Source organism: Polyodon spathula, chromosome 17 (assembly GCF_017654505.1).
Source record: "Polyodon spathula isolate WHYD16114869_AA chromosome 17, ASM1765450v1, whole genome shotgun sequence".
Lineage (NCBI taxonomy): Eukaryota > Metazoa > Chordata > Actinopteri > Acipenseriformes > Polyodontidae > Polyodon > Polyodon spathula.
The window spans coordinates 2,618,112-2,636,780 of NC_054550.1; the positions used below are offsets into that span (position 1 = coordinate 2,618,112).

At 37.7% G+C, this 18,669-nt stretch overlaps 1 protein-coding gene across 6 annotated transcripts in view; it reads left to right on the forward strand.

Moving 5' to 3' along the window:
* LOC121330411 (activating molecule in BECN1-regulated autophagy protein 1-like) overlaps positions 1-18,669 on the forward strand; it is a 76,267-nt gene that overhangs the window by 36,301 nt on the left and 21,297 nt on the right. For all 6 annotated transcript variants that reach the window (XM_041276912.1, XM_041276913.1, XM_041276917.1 and 3 more), the window contains 4 exons: positions 4,833-4,943; positions 10,351-10,539; positions 12,311-12,465; positions 16,318-16,457. In XM_041276912.1, the coding sequence (XP_041132846.1) occupies positions 4,833-4,943; positions 10,351-10,539; positions 12,311-12,465; positions 16,318-16,457 (595 nt within the window). The remainder of the gene's footprint in view (positions 1-4,832; positions 4,944-10,350; positions 10,540-12,310; positions 12,466-16,317; positions 16,458-18,669) is intronic.

An 18,669-nucleotide genomic window follows, 5' to 3' on the forward strand; every position in this document is an offset into this window, starting at 1 on the left:
TTTGTATTTCAAAGTATATACTGCATATTTCCAAGTGAGCTGCAGGCAGACCTTGTGAATACATTTCAAGCTGACGAATGATTTGGATGAGGTCAGATAACAGTGTTTGTCATTAACAGTTTGAATTTGAGAATAACAGGTAAATGAAATCAGTTGCAACAATTATGCCTCCTAAAATATGAATTCCAATTCCTTTGAATTGAAATTGGGAAAAATAAAAAAAAAAAAAAAAAAAAAAAGGAATTGGTACTGAAAAACAGGAATTGACCCCAAGCCTGTTCCAGAGTGGAAGGAAGGTCCCCTCCTCTAGTGTGACGAGGAAATCCTTTTGTTTCTGGCAGTGAGAAAACTTGCATGCTGTAGCTTTGTGGCTCATTGTTGGATGGAGTGTAGGTTTGGCAGGCATTTGCTCTAGGGAGGATGTAATAGCTATCTCTCTCCCAGGGCTGTCTGGAGAACGAGGGAACAGCCTGGGAAATGGGATTAAGTTTATAAAGAACCCAATACCAGTAAAAGAAGCCAGAAAAAAAACAGAACTGAAAGTAAATCTGTTGCTAATCGCAAGAGGACTTGACAGTACCGGAGGAAAAGTCCAACTAGTTTTCATCATGCAGCAACACCTTTAGTAAATTGGAGATTACTTTAATCCTTTACTGTGTGAAATGTGCTAGAAAATATTATTTCATAAATGGTACTTTTAAAATGAAAAAAAACTCATCACTTTCTCCTTTTCCTTGTGGGTATGGATTAATAAAAAGCCCTTGCTGTGTTAGGAATCTGCAAAATGCTATTTCTTAACACAGTCTGATAAATTTGTATACCTAGAAGTTGCAGACTGGAGGCTAAAGGCTTCACAAAGGTGGGTGCCAATCAGTTCTTATATGACATAATGGGGCAAAAATGGAAAGTTGAGAAAAAAAAGATCTATCTTAAACAGAACATCAACAGAGAGTGAGAAGCCTTTCCATTATCCCCCCTCCCTCTTTTCCCTGGCTGCTGTCAGCTCATGCATGGTTGTTGGGAATGGACATCAGAGGGCAATTCCTCTGAGAGCCTTGGCTGAGAGTTTCTGACTTGACGCAGTGGTTTTGCACTTGATGAGAGAGAGGTGAGACGGGAGAGTGTGTTTTTAGGAGCCGCTGCTGTGTGTCCAGCTCCTAGCAGCCACTCTGTCACGCTGCCTAGCAGCGCATGGAGAACTGCTTTTCAATCTGTCAGAGAAACCTGTGCGTTCAAGAAATAAAAAAATAACAAAAAAAAGCACTCACCTGTCAAAAAACATACTTGATGCCATCGCTTTGGACACTAAGCCTCGTCCTAACAAATTCTTTTAGCCCTCCTTCCTGTATTTGTTGAAGGAGTTAGACCTGGTCTGATTTTAATTTTTATAGGTAGGTTCTCTTTCTGTAGCCGTGTTCAGACTTGTATCTGTATGGTACGGGTAAAATGTGTCTTGGTTTAGAATTTACTGATATGATACCACTTTCTATCTTGACTCACTTTTCAACAGCAATACAATACAGACACTTGTATTATACCTGTCCATATTTAAACTGGTTTATATTGATGGACTTCTATCAGAGATATTCTATTACACCAAGATACTCAACTCTGCTGATTCTCTATGGGGACGTCAGTCTCGCTCCGCTCAAAGGTTTATGGGATATAAAGAGAAGTCGGGAGAAGTTTTTCTACCGTCATTCTGTATTTTGTCCATGAAAGGGTCAATAAATATTCTAAGCTCTCCATATATATTAATATGGAAACAGACTAAAGCCTACAGTATGAATTGCTGAGCCAGTGGCTGTTTTCAAGGTTCATTTATAGATTATTTTAAACTCAACCTTGACCTTACCCATTCTTTGGTTGCTTCAGCATCTTCTTTATTCACAAGTGACAAGCTGTCAGGTTGCCCAGAATTTCTTTCTTTGTTTTTTAATAATGAAAGTCTTACCCATTTACATGGCTGAGAAGATAGCAAAAAAGAAAATAATAAAATCCCACATAATCCCTCAAACCGTGCTGTCTGAAATGTTTTGATAAAATGTCGTCTTTATTGGCGTAACTAATAACGGTGCATTCCGTCTTTTCTCATCAATAGAGTTATGAATTGTTATCATTTACTTAGTTGAATATATTAATTTAATGGGGAAAAAAGTGTCCATTTATTTGCAGTTCTGCTTTGTTTAGCTGTGATGGTAGACTGTTCTTGTGGCTCAGTTTTTTTTTTCTTTAATTCACTTTTAAGGTGGGCTTCTGTTCATTTCAACATGTAGACAATGTTCAGATACCAGTGTTTGTACATGTAAAGCTCTTGTTGATGCATCCATTACAGATTATTGGTTGTTCAAAGGGTTATGGTTATGTAGTATAACTCTAATAGTCTGCATGCACTGATGTATGCCTAACATAACAGGCATGACCTATACTGTGTAGTTTAAGAAGAAATACAATTATAAAATGTACAATATAGAAGAATAAAGGAAAATAAATGGAGACTCAGTAGGTTTAGATAGAAAGGAATAGAAAGTTCAGATTGTTCAAAGTTGTTATTGTGAAATAAAACAGTGATGCCATCCCTGATCCAGTACCAGCAGACCCGGTTTGAGTCTCGACTCGCTCCGTTATTTGAGTACTTTTGTCTGTAGCATTGCTGCGTGTGCAGTCTGAGATAGCAGCTTTTGGTTGCAAGTAATGTGTACTGCACCAGCTACAAAGTACTGTTTAAAAAGTGCCGGCTTGCACAGATTGAGGCAGCAGTTGCTTCTTGCCAAGGTTTTACCCATGTTTAGGATAAATACCCATTAAGTAATGGTTCCATTTCTATTTGAAGGAACCAGAGTTATGCTAATAACCTAATGTTACCATGGCATCAGAAGCCTATATGTACCACCACTGTTTGTTTTTACACACTCTTTCCGTGGTCAAAGGTATATTAAACATAATGAAACATTGGGAAGTTGGCTCTTTTGAGCAAAAACATATACATTTATGAAACTATCTACCAATCAGGGAAACAGTTAAATAACTAGTGGATAATACTCATTGTTTTTAATTCTAATTTTGTGTTTTAATACACAAGGATCTATCTGGTTGAACATGCTATGCAGCTTCGGTTCCCTGCCGGATAATTTGATTGTTTTAAACAGGTAATTGCTGTAAAGTTACAGTATATGAGCAAGTTCTAGAAGTCACATTAGCACATTAACATGCCACTTAGCGCTTGTCACAAAACCATAATATTTAGAGAATTATTTAATCACAACGTGGGCTATTAAGATATCATTGGGTTACACATCTAGCAGTTTCCGTTTAATTGTGGGGTTGCTCCTTCCCTGTGAACACGATTTATCGTTCAAATAAATCGACGGCAGTGGCCGTGTTGTGTGAAAAGGTAAGATGACAATGTGCGTGATGTCCTGAAGAAATTGGTGTTTCTGTTGATTTTTAATATGACCCACTGTATTAGCAGCAGGAGTTGGCAGTGCATAATCTTCTATAAGCGAGTGTGAGTGATGTGCAACATTAAGCATTAAAGCAGAGAAAAGCATAACAAAATGATTAATTCCTGTTAATGTGTTTTTGAGTGGTATATTTTGGAGAGCTACATAAAGGAATCTATTCCTTGGGAACAATATAGATATGTAGTGATGCAAATGGTCTTTTAAATATTGTGAATCCCTATTTTAAACAAAGTGCCTTACATTCAATACCATTTGTTTATAGCAGGGAATTGTATCTTGTTCTGAACAAGATGAATAACTAAAAACAAAAATGCATTTTGTTTAAAAAACTATTTTCTTCCATTGAAAAGGCAATTCATTTTTATTTTTCCTATTTTCTTTTTCATCCAGGCAATACAATACGCTTGTTTTTCTGCCTAGGAGAACATTTGCCATATACTGAACACATGAGATAAATTAGTTGAAAGTGTTATGATAGTAGCAGCGACAGTACAGTTTAGAGGCTTTGTTCTCTTGAGCACTGAAACAAAAATTGTGCTTATTTAAATGATTTCTACTATGGCTGTTAGAAATGGTTTGTATATTTTAGGGATAGAAGTAAGATTCTCAATTGCATAGCATTTTGATCCATTCCTGGTTTTACTAAGAGTTGATAGAACACATCTGAGCTTGTTACTGACACGCTGTGGCTAATTTGTTAAAGCCTGGAATGGGTGAAACTGCTATGCAATAGGAGTTTTATTTCCATTAACTGGCATTAATTATAGATGTTTGACACCAAGAAGAAATCTGTGTTTTAATGGCAGTTTTAGACCTGCTTCTTCAGTTCTCAGCTCCTTAGCTGCGTTACATTGAGATCTGACAGACCGCTGCATGCTTCACACACAGATTGAAAATGTATTTTCTTTACACCCACTTTAAATGTACAATACTTGCAAAAGCACAATTGCCAGATTTAGTGAATTCTGAAATATAAAAGGCCACTGACCTTGTGCAGTGCTATATTGATGCATTGAGTTGGTTTTGCTTATTCCGTCCTAACATTGAGATCGCTTTTTAATGTTATACGGCATCTTGTGCCCTCTGTCACCTGCTGCCGATCAGCAAGATGATGCATCTCATTCCAATTTTCTTGGGGAAAATAGTCTGTGGGGGATTAAAAGTAGACTGTTTTAATCTAAATCTTGGTTCAATAAAAGGTACATAACTTTTTTTTTTTTTCTGTGGGGAGTAAAGACCCATGCATTCAAAGTCTTTTATGTGTTTCTGCCTTATCCCAAAGTGTTATTCTCTAACAGGCTCTTAGAAGATATGTGGTTGAGTGTTTGTTGTTTTCATTGGAGTAAACCACAGTCTCTCTCTCTCTAGGCGCTGTGATTGGAGATGGGCAGTCGGCAGTGGCCAGTAACATCGCTAATACAACTTACAGGCTCCAGTGGTGGGACTTCACCAAATTTGACCTTCCAGAAATCAGCAATGGTAAAAAAGGATTTTTGGGGGGGGTGCAAGCTCTTGTATAATTGGTATATTTTCAGAAGGGTAATAATTCACTGATTTCACCATTTAAACACTGCAATCTATTAGTAGTGATTTTTTATTCAGATATTGAATTGTTTTGCATAGAAAACTGAAATAGTGTGTTCGTGAAGGACGTAACTCAATGGATTAGAAGCGTTGATTTGAAGCGGTATAGCTATGGGATATTTCCTTCAATAAACTGTGGGGTTCAGTGTGGTCCCACTTTACCTTTTTTATTAGGCAAACAACCCAGTGGATGAAATTCCAGATATTTTGATCTCCCTGATTTATTTATTTATTTATTGAAATGTCGTTCCAATTCAAATGTTTCAAACAGCCTCAACTCAAATGAATTGTAGACCTTAAAATTGTCTGTCGCAAACCTTAAAATAGTCTGTTCAGAGATCCTTTTTATAGGCTTATCTACATAGCAGATTGTTTTTTCTTTATTATTATCGGAATTGCATGATCCACATCAAAGTGTACCTTAAAAAACAAATTTGAAATGCAATCATGTCTTCGGTGAAGGGAATTGATTTAGAATAGCATATGAAACATAAAGGGTTAACAGCCCTTTGCTTATCTAATACTTCCTTAAATAAGAAAAAAAAAAAAAAAAAAAATATATATATATATATATATATATATATATATATATATATATATATATATATATATATATAAAAAATTACACACACACATCTCAGTGTGTTTAGTTTTATACAGTATTATTCCACACCTCTGTTATTGTTACATTTGTATTTAAAATGAACTGATGCACAACTCAACTATTTGTTAATCTTCTTACTCGTGGTAGCATTCTGTGCTTGCAGTTATGCCTGCCTAGCACATTTCTATAATTTGTATAATTTCTATAACCTGTATTGAGTTGTATTGTAGCTCACTGGAGGTTGTTTTAAAGTGTAAATTGCCATGTCCCAGTATTTTGCGTACCTAATGAGGGTACATCATCCGCTCACTGTAAATAGGTTGGTAGTGAAGGTTTCGAAGTTAAAATTTTTCACCAACATGTAGATCTTAAGTATTGACGAAACCCTGTCAACTCCTGGGAGTTTAGGGCATTTCCTACATGGAGTTAACATCATCTCAAATTGATCTGAAACATACAGTCTTTTAAATTAATAGATTTTTCTAAATCTCTTGTCAAGGGTAGTTTTTCAATAAAAAGACAATCTGCTCTAAGATTATGCCATTTTTTAAAATATAAAGCAATATTTTAGAGTGAGAATTGCAGGGTCGCTGCAGCTGTACTGGTGTAGCAGTTTTTTTCAATGGCAAATGTCCAAGCACACTTGATATGCAAGAACGCAAGGATCATTTCTATGCAAGAAAATTCTTTGTCATGGCTTATTTTATTCATTACATGCAAATCTGAATTAAAGCGTTTAAAAAAAATAAAATAATAAATTCTAATGAAATGTTTGTGTGTGGTTGAACCACATGAACATTTTTTGGGACATTGTGTTATACTGGAGAAATAACAATCCGCATTACCATTCAAGTCAGCAGCTTGTTGTATTGGCTGTCAGCTGAGGAGTATATCAGACTCATGCCTACTCTCCATCCCAGATTTTGATTTATGGTAAATTTTGTAAAGGACAGAGTTAGCAGTTTACAGCCACAGAATGTTATTTGAGAACACAGGATTCTAACAGAACCAGCCACACCCTTTGCAATTACAAAGAAGGATTGCAGGAGACTAAAGCTGGGATCTTAAGCCAATGCAGTAAATGGTTGATTTAACCACTGTTTTGGATCAGAAGGTAAGCTGTCTTGCATATTTTTGATATGCCCCCATCACTTCAGTTTCCCTGCAGACTTTAGGGCACCAGGCACTACAACTTCCAAGCCGCTGTGTTGTATTTTCATGGCATTTCCACCCCTCTTAAAATCTCCTGTCTGAGTTGTGGGTTAACTGAAATATGGAGCCACAATTAGATTTAAAGTGCCTGAAGGAAAGATTGCATTGGATTGTAAAAAAAAAAAAAATATGCACGCTAACCTTGTCCCCTGGTTATGTTTTGGAGCTGGCATGTGACAGTGGTGGGTTCAGGGGATTCCTTGCTAATAGTAATAAAGCACCCTCCCCATTTGCAACCCCTTCTTAATATCAAACCAGGAACTAACTTGAGGCCTTACAAAACAAGCTCTAAGGGCAGTGTTACATTTTTATGTTCATGGCATTTCCACAGTACTTTTAAGCTCTTTTCCTGAGCCTCTGGTGTTTTTATAACAATTGTAAGCCAAAGGTTGCATTGAACAGCCACAGGGAGTCTCGTACCAGGTAGTAGGATGGTAATTTGTACACTGCCACATGCTCATCACTGCCAGGAGGTGTACATTTTGTGTACCACAACTTGCACATTTGTGTGTTTTTGCATTTAATTGTATAGCTTTACCCGTGGAAGAGCAGTTGCAAGAAGCGCCCAAGGGGCTGGCCTGAGTAAAGCGGCTTAGCTGACTGCTGGTTTGAAAGCAATAGCAGCAGATAAGTTAGGAGAAAGCGTGGAGTAGCCTCTCATCCTGCAGAACACGTATCATTTCAGACAGGAGACTCGGAATAGAAGTGAGAACACAAAACATTCAAACACAAGGGTGCTGTTCCTTGAGCTGGCACCAATTAAAGTGAAACAGCGGCCGCTTGTTCACGCTGCTGCTACAAACAGGCAACACAAAAAATCGCCCTAATCAACCAGTGCACACTCCTCTCTCCTAGCAGTAACTTTTACATGATTGAAAACACTCCGAGATTAATTTGGGCTGGACACTTTGTAAAGTTTGGACCACACCAAATATTTTTTAGAAATGAATAGATGCCAGAAAACAAACAAACTAGAATATAATCTCAGGGATTTATGTGATGTGGTGATGGACCTTATTCTCTTGAGACTTTACTACCATATGCATCCATTACTTGGTGGCCTAATTACTGAAAGAAAATGCCAATGCGATTCATAAAAAGCATATCGACTGTATTAGTCTGCCTTTGGGAAATTTTCACTTGTTTCCCCAAAATGTTATGAAATGTCTTTTGGGAAATGGGGGAAAAATTCCCAAACTTAAGAAAAAATAATGCCATTAACGAGCTTAAGGAGTCCTTTGGTAAAAAATGTAATAATCAAAGTTAGAGGGAACTTTTATCAAGCTAGCTTCGTATACCAAATTGGTAATAGATAGGCTAGAATGCTGTGTTTGAGTTGAGTTTAATAAACATTTAGACTCAACAGCCTTTCTGTGAGCAACATGAGATAAGAATCTCAATGATTTCACCTCAGAGTTTTTACAAAAAGCTGATTTTTGAGACCTGTCAGAGGCTGGCCTGCATGGCTAATGATACCCAGTCCATTAATGAATCAATTCAACCATTTATTTCATTCATTAAAAATCAGTTGCTTAACAACTTGATCGTTCTCTGTTAAGAGTTGCAAAAAAAGTATGTATCATTAGCACATGACCATGTACCTTGTTTGCAAATTCTAAACCGTTCTGTTTTGTTTCATTGTGCCCTTTAATCAAAGGTCCAACAGACTTACTGCTTTCATTTGCCCTTTTTATTGTTGTAACAAATGAATCAATAAACTGTTGCTAAAGTATATTCTGTGGCTGTGCAACTCCCACAGGATGTACCAATAAATCATTGCCCTACGTAATTAACAGAGCCTTGCACTAATCTTTCTGGAAATCAATACCCTCTGCTGGGATTTAATTTGAAGTACATGTCTGAGCAAGTAACCTGAATGTTTTAGGTGAACAGTATTATGTCCCGTGAGAGAGTTTACAGTGAGCGATGTACCTGCTCAGTAATTCCACAGTATTCATTAGAAAAGTAATATTTGAAACTGGTTCTCTGTCTTTCTTTAATAATTAGATGTCCGTTGGAAAAATAAACCTTTTTTTATGTACTGCATATTTGTTCTGCCTTTTTAGGCACTTTTAGAACGTGAGCCGAAGGCAAGAGAAATGTAATAAAATCAATTCCAACTACACAATAAAAATAATTGAGTTACATCTGCAAAACATTCTGTTTCTGAAGGCTTGAATGTTTCATAGTCATTTCAAAATAACTAATAACATGCAAGACTGAGCAGGGTTGTAGAACGCTGTTGTATACTCGCTCGCTGTGGTTGCGCTTCGAAGCCACAGCCGCTCTCCAAACATGCCTGTCTCAGGCCGGCGTGATGACGGCTTGCCCCTCTTCCTCTTGCCTTGTTGACGACAGTACAGAGCGTATCTACAAAGAATGCTGTCCCTGTTCGTACTGAATTTGGCCAAGCTGCCTTGGTTGTCTCTCCTTCACTGAGTTAGACGGGGGTGGGTTCCCCACCATTTTGAGCACAACATTATGTAATCGGCCTGTACTCTTGATCTTTAGCATGTACCCGTAACAGCTGGCTGCGACTCCACATCACTTTTGATAGAGCCCAAGTCTCGCAGCCATAGAGTAGAATGATAAGGCAAGTGGCCTGGAATATTTTCAGCTTTAGGTCCAGGAGTAGTTCTTCAGCTCTCCAAAGGTTCTTCATGCTCCGGAAAGTGTGTACTACCATATTATACACAATATGTCAGTATCTCTGGAGTTGTCACATGGTGGACTAGCAACATGAGGAGAATACAAGTTTTCCTTGCGGTGATCAGATTTTTGTGTCCTGTTTTGAAAACATTCTTCCCCATTGTCAAGAGTTCCCTTGTAGCATATAATAGCTTTTAAATACCTGTTAATCCATAATTCATAGTTTTGCGTTCTTCTAAAAACTTCTGTTTTTGTTAAAAAGGGCAATTGCCTTCAAACCCCACAAAAGATGTACAGATGGTGCAGTGTACAATTGGCAGTTTCAGTATTTCAGGGAAGGCACGTTTCTGTGAATTAGAAAAATGAAAATGACTTGGGAGAATAAGCTCTTATGAACAGTGGGAGTTACGGTTGTTGAATATTCATCCTGAAACGTCTGCGTTTACATATTACTGTGGCAGAGGGAACAAGTACTTAGCTGATGCTTAACAAGTCATAGGTTCCAAATCAGTTATGTAAAGAGCAAGGTTCTTTTAGTTATATAGTTTGGAAAGGTCCTGGTGGAAAATGGGGTTAAAAGACAATTATTTCACAGAAGAGTGGCCTTGCAAAAGCTACTGCATCTCAAGTAATGAAAGCTCAACCAAGTGTATCGAATTGTGAAACCTATTTCTGGGCAGTGTATCTGTCTGATAGTCTAGTTTTCTTATTCCTTTAGTGAATAGTGTAAAAGAAAGTGCCTCATAAACCTTTTCTCTGCAGTATTGAATCTTGGGCTTCGTGAAATTTTTACGTTCCCGCATTTAACATGGTATTCACTGTCTTTTTTTCATGCAGCATCCAATAATGTTTTGGTCCAGAACTGTAAGATATACAACGATGCCAGCTGTGACATTTCTGCTGATGGGCAGCTGCTGGCGGTGTTCATTCCCAGTAGCCAGAGAGGTTTTCCAGACGAAGGCATCCTAGCGGTTTACTCTCTGGCACCACACAACCTCGGAGAGATGCTGTACACCAAGAGATTTGGTGAGTTCCTAGCACAGAAACAGGGCAAGTATTGAGCTTTAGGAGAGTAAAAGGCTAATAACACAGAGCACCAAACACTTTGCTGTGTATAATATATATATAAGAAAAAACTGGCGTTAACAAACTACGTTAGGCTCTCAGACTAAATGTTATCTGTTCCCTGGATCAGAATGTGCAGGCGTTAAATTTAGCCTTTAAAACTGTAATGTAAGTGAGCCTTCTCTTTTTAGCTGTAAAAGAAACATTGCATTCTGCTTACGATAACGGTATGTTGCACCTGCAAACTTCTGTTCTAGAATATTCTGCCCTTGGAGAGCAAAATACTGTACATGTTAACCAAACCTTTGTCTATTATCTAAAAGCGGCTTTTAGTATAAGGACAATTTGAAACAGGGAGCAATGGTAATAAATCATAGAAGCTTTAGGTATGTTTAACACCATGGTAACATAATCCATTTCCCTGTAGGAGATTAGTAGATCAACCAATGGCACTTCAGTAAGATATTCCAAACCATTTGTTTTAGGTAGAGCAATGGGTAGAGTTTCAGGGCTAACCAGACGCTAGTGTATCTGTGTACGGATCCGATTGGTGGGTAAGAGAACAAGCCTGTGGGCACAGAAACTGAAGCAAACAGAAGAGAACACTTTAGTCAGAAGTTTAAAAGGAGCTGGGAGCCTCTACTCAGTTGGCCTCCAATCTATGTGTTTTGTGCACTCTTGGGCTTTGAAATTAACTTTTGAAATTAAGTTTCTCATATGTTATTATGCCTTAGCAAAATGCAGATGGTTGACTGTGGCAACTAAAAAGATCTGCTGCAGCACCACAGGCACGGGAAGCAGTGCTTTTCTTTCCCACATTCCCAGCAATCCCAAGGGACAGATGCTTTTACACTATAAAATAGTGAGGATTAAAAAGCTCCAAACTGGTTTATTTTCATATTAATATATTACTTGTTTTTGATTGGCACATGCGTTTCAAAATCTGTGAGCTGTGATGAAGATAATGTGAGTTCTAAAGCACATAAAATGTGAGTTGTCGTCTCCGAAGACCAGTTACGATGTACAGTTGCATTTGTCGCGGTAGTGTACGGGTGATGCACTAACCTAAACAGCTGTCAATTTCAACTATTAATTTCCTCTATTAGTCCATTCATCAATCGTATGAATCCTCAAGCACCTCTGCCTAATGGCTAAACCTGACTGGACGTGTGGGACTACGGTAGCTATAGGTTTTCCCAATAGCCACTGCTTCTTTCTGGCTAGATTAGCTGGTATAGTCCATCAACAGCTCTAATATCAGTTCCCTGGGGCATGAAAAAGAAGTGATCTACAGCAATAAAAACCAACATGTGCTGCCTGCTGGCTTGATCAAGCTCTGGAAGCAGCTCAATTCTTTATAGGCTTAACTGTAAGTGCAGCTGCACATTTTGGCAAACTAAGAGAATTGAACATACTGTTAGGAAGAAAACATTACAATGTAATAAGCAACTGAAGCTGGTTGCTATCAATGTGGATTTGCTGTGCCTCAGCTAAAATGTTGAGCTTATAGATAAAGACGTTGTGATAATAATTCTTATCGGTGGAAAAACCTTATATAAGGTGGGAACTAGTCTTCAGGGTGAGGCTTCTGATTTTATTTGATGGTGGTTGTGTTATAGCTCACTATGCTTGAGCTTATTTCCCTGTTAAGTTGCTGGTGGTGCTGAACTGCAGTTGCACAGCTAATGTGTTTTTTGGTGCATTTGTAACCGGGATTACTTTGTTATTTCAGGTCCGAATGCTATCTCGGTGAGCCTGTCCCCTATGGGGCGCTATGTGATGGTGGGGTTGGCGTCCCGGAGGATTCTCCTGCACCCTTCCACGGAGCACATGGTCGCACAGGTGTTCCGGCTGCAGCACCCCCACAGTGGAGAGACCTCTATGAGGGTGAGTAAAACAAGATCACGGCTAGCTGTCTGTATACTCCTCACTGTAGTCGAGTCGAGAGCCCCCCCCCCCCCCCCCCCCCAAAAAAAAAACAGCTAAAGACAGGATGATAATGGCCGGCCGTGGAGTACACTTTATACACAATGGGGTCTGTGCGGTTGATCTGAACAGTGGTGAATCTAAAAATCAACAAAATGTTTCCTCCAGCAATTAACTGAGCAAAATTTCTGAAAGCCCTATTTTTTAGGCGCATTTGTGTTTTAAAATCGTGCTGTGTCTTCAGACAGTTTGTGTTGTTGAATTGTTTGCAGTAAGTGCATTGTGCAGAACAAAAAATAAAACTCTGCAAATTCTAGTCTCATAAACAAGATGTCTAACAAGGCCTAATAAATGGAATTATTTGTCAGTGAGTTTATCATGTCTAACAAGCCTTATGTGCAGTTGTAGGCTTTGCCTTTTGAAAGCATTTAATATTGCTCTTTTTATACTTCTCAATTTGAAATGGATTTCAAGTGCCTGGGGCCATTATTTTCTATTGAAACAAACCATAGATATGTGATCAAAATATTTCTGTAAGGAGGAACCATGCATAGCCGTAATGGGTTCATTTTAAAGATACCTTCTACTTTATGTACCCAAAAACTACTAAGCAAGATTAAAAACTAAGCAAGATTTTGTTAATCCATGCAGCTCTTATTTATTAATACCGTTAAGACTTTATTTTTTTTGGCTCTTTATTTTCTTTAATTCTCTGACCAGTGATGGAAGATAGACCTTCCGACAACTTCTCTGTGCTCCGAAGGCTTGATGAAATTGTTATATTATCCCCTTCGTTTCTCAAACAAAAGTAATCCCCCCCCCCCCCCCCCAATCCAGTGCACTTACTCTTCAGATCCTGATTTTAGGCTGGTTACGTGGAAACAGGACTAAATCTGCCCCTTCTTACCCTGCACCTCATTACATTTTTTTTCAGTTGGAATTCTGTGTTTGAGATGCACTCGTCCTCCCTCAGTTCTTGTGAAAGGAATTTGACCATGATGCACCATTTTAGTCAGATGGAAGACAAAGTGAAAAATGGTGTTCCTTGCTGCCTGCTAGTTCACAATGCAGCTATCTTTTGTAGCTGTATCGATGTTGAAATACGATATATCCTATAGAGAGTGTGGCGAGAGACCTGTTCTGCACCTGACAGATCTCATTATTGAATCATATAGTACGGTAGGACTGGTTGACTTTTCTGGACCTCTGTCTTGGATGCATCACTTTGCTGGGAAGATAAAAACTCGTAATGATTAATCCCAAATTGAAATAGTGCTCTAGCTAAACTACTTTGAGAAGTAAAAATGGATCAAAGTTGAAAAAAAATGACTTCATGGAGATTGCCAAGAGTGTTATTGAACCTGGTCCTTGGCTTACTGCACAGAATCCCCCAGATCATTTCTTTTTGTTGCCTTTACAATTCAGAAATTTCCAAAGCTGGCTGTTTTTAATACAGGGATTGCAGCTGTTTTTATACAGGACTTCAGGATTAAATATACAAATACCTAATTTGTTTAGTTAATATTATCGCACTATGAAAACAGAATTATAGATTTCCATTTCATGTAATTTGCAGACTGACAGTCTTTAACTGTAACCATAGTTACAGAGCAGCTGTGTTTGCATAGAGATCTCATCTGTGTTGAGTCGTTTTGTTTTTCCTCTTAGTACACATTATTTGGTATAGTGTTATCATAACCTTATTACTCTGTATTCAGCAAGCTCCAAGCCATCAGAAACTGCCACCACGAGATGTTGACATTTACTATACCGTAACATCTCCAATTAGTTCTTCACTCATTTAGATCAAACATCCAGTTTACATACTGGATTTACTTCAATTTAAATCAGTAAACTATAATAGTAATTGTGAATGGATGTTGGATGCAGACACCATTGGTCTATCACTTGTGACTCCATCAATTAGTCCAATCCAGGTGTCCTTAATTACCGAGCAGTCAAGAACTTTTCTCCAACCAAATACCATGAATTGTTAAAGTAATTAAGGATCTGGTTGGAACAAAGCCCTGGATCAGAATGGACTGACAAATGTCCAGTGACCAATCCTCTTTGTTCTTAATTGTTCAGTTGAACTAATTGTATCGACATCCCACCCTAAAGCACTTAATTGTACCTATTAAACCTGGTGTAGAGCGGCCCTCACATGAGTTTCCCATGCCTGCTCTAAATGAAGGAACAGACTGCTTTCAGACATGGTAATCGCAAAGTGATTTATATTGATGTTTTTTATTCAGTTACTTAAATGTCACTCACTTTGGTACATTTGCAGAGGATTAAATCTGGTATTCAGAATGTGACCTTGGGTAATGCCTAATGTGTTATACCTGCTGACTACTGTACTTGCATATGCTCATTCATCTACAGATATAAAAAAGATGGATTTTCTTAAATGGCTTGTGTTTGTTCCGTATTAAGTTAATATCTCTTAAAGTTATGTCTGTGAATCACCTTTTTCTGACTGGTTTGACAGAAATGCTCCAAACAGCTTCCTGCAGACAACTTTCCTGTTTTTCTGTATCGTTTCTCTCTCACTAACACTGCAGCATTTCTGCACAGGCAGGCAGTAAGGTGTCTCTTGTTGTAAAAGCTGATGTGTAACAGGCATTTCTTTGTCAGAATTGTTTCATTTTTTCCACTGTCATGTCATATTTTCAATTCAGCAAATATAAACAAATCTTGATCTTGTTATAAATGGAATAGAATATATTCTGAAGATCAGAGGATTGTTTTTGGCTACTGCGACCCAGGCTTTCTCCAAAGATAGACATACAAAAATAAAACGGACAACAGTCAGTTTATAGCAATTAGTCTATTGTATGTGAGCAGTCATTTTATTTCAATTCATTCCCTTGTCTGCAATTTTTAAAACGTAACTAATTTCAGTTCTTAAAACTACAGACAAGGCAATAGCATAATTGCTATAAATCCTTCGTATAAGTAAATACACCTTGTGCAGGGTGTTGCCTGTTGTATTAGAGTTGTCATATCACGAAGTTGGACCATAACAACGGCAAAGCTTTTTGTACTATTTTATTATTTAATATAATATTATTTAATGTAATAAAAACCACTCTGAATTACAGACTCTTGTGGGTAAGTAGATTAGCAAATGTTGGGTTTAAAAGAAAAGTGATCTTTAACATATTTAAACTAAACTTCTTCAGATGGACAGAAGCCATAAGTCAGAATTCCCTTTTAAAGGCAGACAATTACTCGTATGCAAAACACTGAGCAATTGGGATGGTGGACTTCGTTGCAAACACTGATGTTAGAAATTGCCAATCAGCTGAAGCTTTAATACTCGCGAAAGCATTGATCTCTTCAAGATTCCTCCCCAAGTGAATCTACGTTCAGGTGCCTATTTTCTTCTGATTTATAGATTTTATTTCTCTCTTGCCATTGCCAGATAATTTTCTAGGCTGTCGCAGCATTTCATTTTTCATTTATCTCTTTTTCTTGGCACTTAACTGGGAAATGAACTTTGATGAACAGAGTTCTTAACCACATTCATTTAAGTTAGCAGTGAGCTGCAGGGAGAGAGGTTGTCCTTCTGTTTTGTGTGTGTGTGTGTGTGTGTTTTATTGAGTAGAGATTTACAAATGTACTGCAGCCCTTTTCTAATTTGACTTTGTGACCCCCGCCAGGGACTGACAATTTGTACTGTAGAACATCAAAGATATGAAGCATACACTTTTGCACTTGGCTCACTAGACAATTAGATGGAAATGTATATAGTTGTGCTCTTGTTAAAAAAAAAAAAAAAAAAAATGTTTCCTTGTGTTTTACCAACAGAGAGTATTTAACGTCCTTTATCCGATGCCAGCGGACCAGAGAAGACACGTCAGTATAAACTCTGCTCGTTGGTTGCCAGAACCAGGTTTGGGCCTTGCCTATGGGACGAACAAAGGGGACCTGGTGCTCTGCAGGCCAGTGTAAGTTCTTTAATCTATCGGTCACTACCAGAACGTGAAGGAAGAGCCAGGAAGGATCCATGATTTATGTAGTAGAGGACAGGGACAGTGCCAGAACATCTCAAAGGCTGTTGATTTTGCCTGTTAAGTGTTGGGTTGGACTGCATGTTGTCATGCAGTATAAAGTTGAATCAGTCGAAGAAGGCTTCTGCAGAGCACGACTGCAACATAACAAAAATAACCAGAGTTTGTGAGCCAATTTCATTGAACAATGAATTGTGTGCTATCATTCTAATTCTGATTGCTGAATCTGTTGTTAACCTGTCATTGTGTCATGTATGCTTGGTTTGCACTGCAGGAATTTAATTGTAAATAGCAAAATGACCATTAAACTAGCAATCAAAACTAGAATCAAGTGACCTAGACCTACACTAAATAAATATGTATTATTTACTCAAGGCGGCCTGTTTGCACACTTGTACCTATTTTGTGTCTGCATTTCTTTGCACATCACATGCATACACTGTGAAATGAAAGTTCTTCAAATTTAGGAACTTGTCTCTGTGGAAGAGTTGTTTGGTTTGTTGGATTTTTGGGGTTTTTCTTTTGTTTGGTTTTGTTTTTTGCAGCCTCAAGGCACAACACCAGTAAGAAGCCAGATCAGTATGCAGAAGATGTATTAGTAGCTCCTGCATTAACCAGAACAACTGTTTCCATATTCTTTTGAGGTTTCTTTTATTGGGATTGCCTTAACTCCCAGTTGCCTTTTAAAGCCATTGCTTCAAACGAAATATTGGCATTACAAAGAATGCTTCTAAGAAATGGGATCTTTGAACTAAAACAGTGAGACACAGGGTGTGCTGTCCTAGTAACGTTGAGTGTTACTGCAGTAATGCCTCAACACTGTACATCTACCATTCACCTCAATCTAGAAATCTACCTGCTCATTACCTGGTGCCTTCACTCAGTCTTATCTAAATCTTACATTTGTTTTGTAATATATAAAAAAAAAAAAAAAATGATTTGTTTACTTTGTTCTCGTGACCTGACTCTGACAGTTCCAGAAAACTCTTCGAAACAAAGACAGGATAACTAGAAACATTTATCAGAATTGCATTAACGGCATAACTATTGTTAAAAAAAAAAAAAAATTAATAAACACGTTTTTACTCATCTTAAATTCCGTTCTTGAAAAACAGTGTCGCATAGCAAAAAATGTTCTGCAGCCACCAAGGCTTACATGCTTCAGTTTTTGTTAAATAAGATGCATTAATGCAGGAAAAACACCAGGAGCATTTCTAACCAAAAGCGTTGTGTAAAAACAAATGGTGTCTTTAAGCTGCATGAAGAATAGTCAATCATTGGAACACAACTTTGCAGTTGTGTTCAGCTGACAGACGTTGTTTAAATACAAGTAACTGCTGGATGTTTTTTTAGCTTGGGGACAGGCATTAAAATATGATTTGGTTACTTTTGGATAGAATGTGTTTTTTTTTTTTTTTTACCTTGAAGTGAATGATTGATTGCCAACCAACTAACTGTTTGGTTTTATTGAAAACAAGTTTTTAATTTATAAATTATAATTAATAAGAAATATTTCCATGGTCATTTGTTCAAATAATTTATTTCAGATAATATAAATGTAGCTCACCTGAAGGGGTGATCAGCATTTCCAAAAAAGACATCTTTGGGATCATATCGTTCTAAAAAGAAATATAAAAATGCTGTGAATGCAAAACATTTAGTTTAATTTGTAAACACAAATTTAAACTAATTGGAACCAAAGTATTGTATTACATTTTATATTTATATGTTTTTATGCTTTGTTATATTTATTCTATCCTGAGACCAGAAGAGATATGGATTGATTCAGCTGTTTGTCTTTGCTAATGAGAGAACAAAGTTTAGCAAGAATCAATAGGATTTGTTTTCAGCTTTTAATATATCTACTGGATGTAATCTTCCCAACCCCTGTTGTTGTGGCGTCGTTAGCAAACATTTTCCATCAGTCACAATGTGATTCGTTATTGAGTCTTCTCTTCCCTGCCACCCCTGACCCCTCTGTGCTCACACCCACCCTTCTGTCTTCGCTCCGAGCTGCTAGGTGAATTTAATTATCCTCCAGACTGGAAATAGCTGCCCATTCTGATTCCGTGGAAACTTTCCTGTGGTTATTGTTGCTTGTTCATCTGCGTCTTCAGTATGCAATTCCTTATTGCTCAGGGAATCCGAG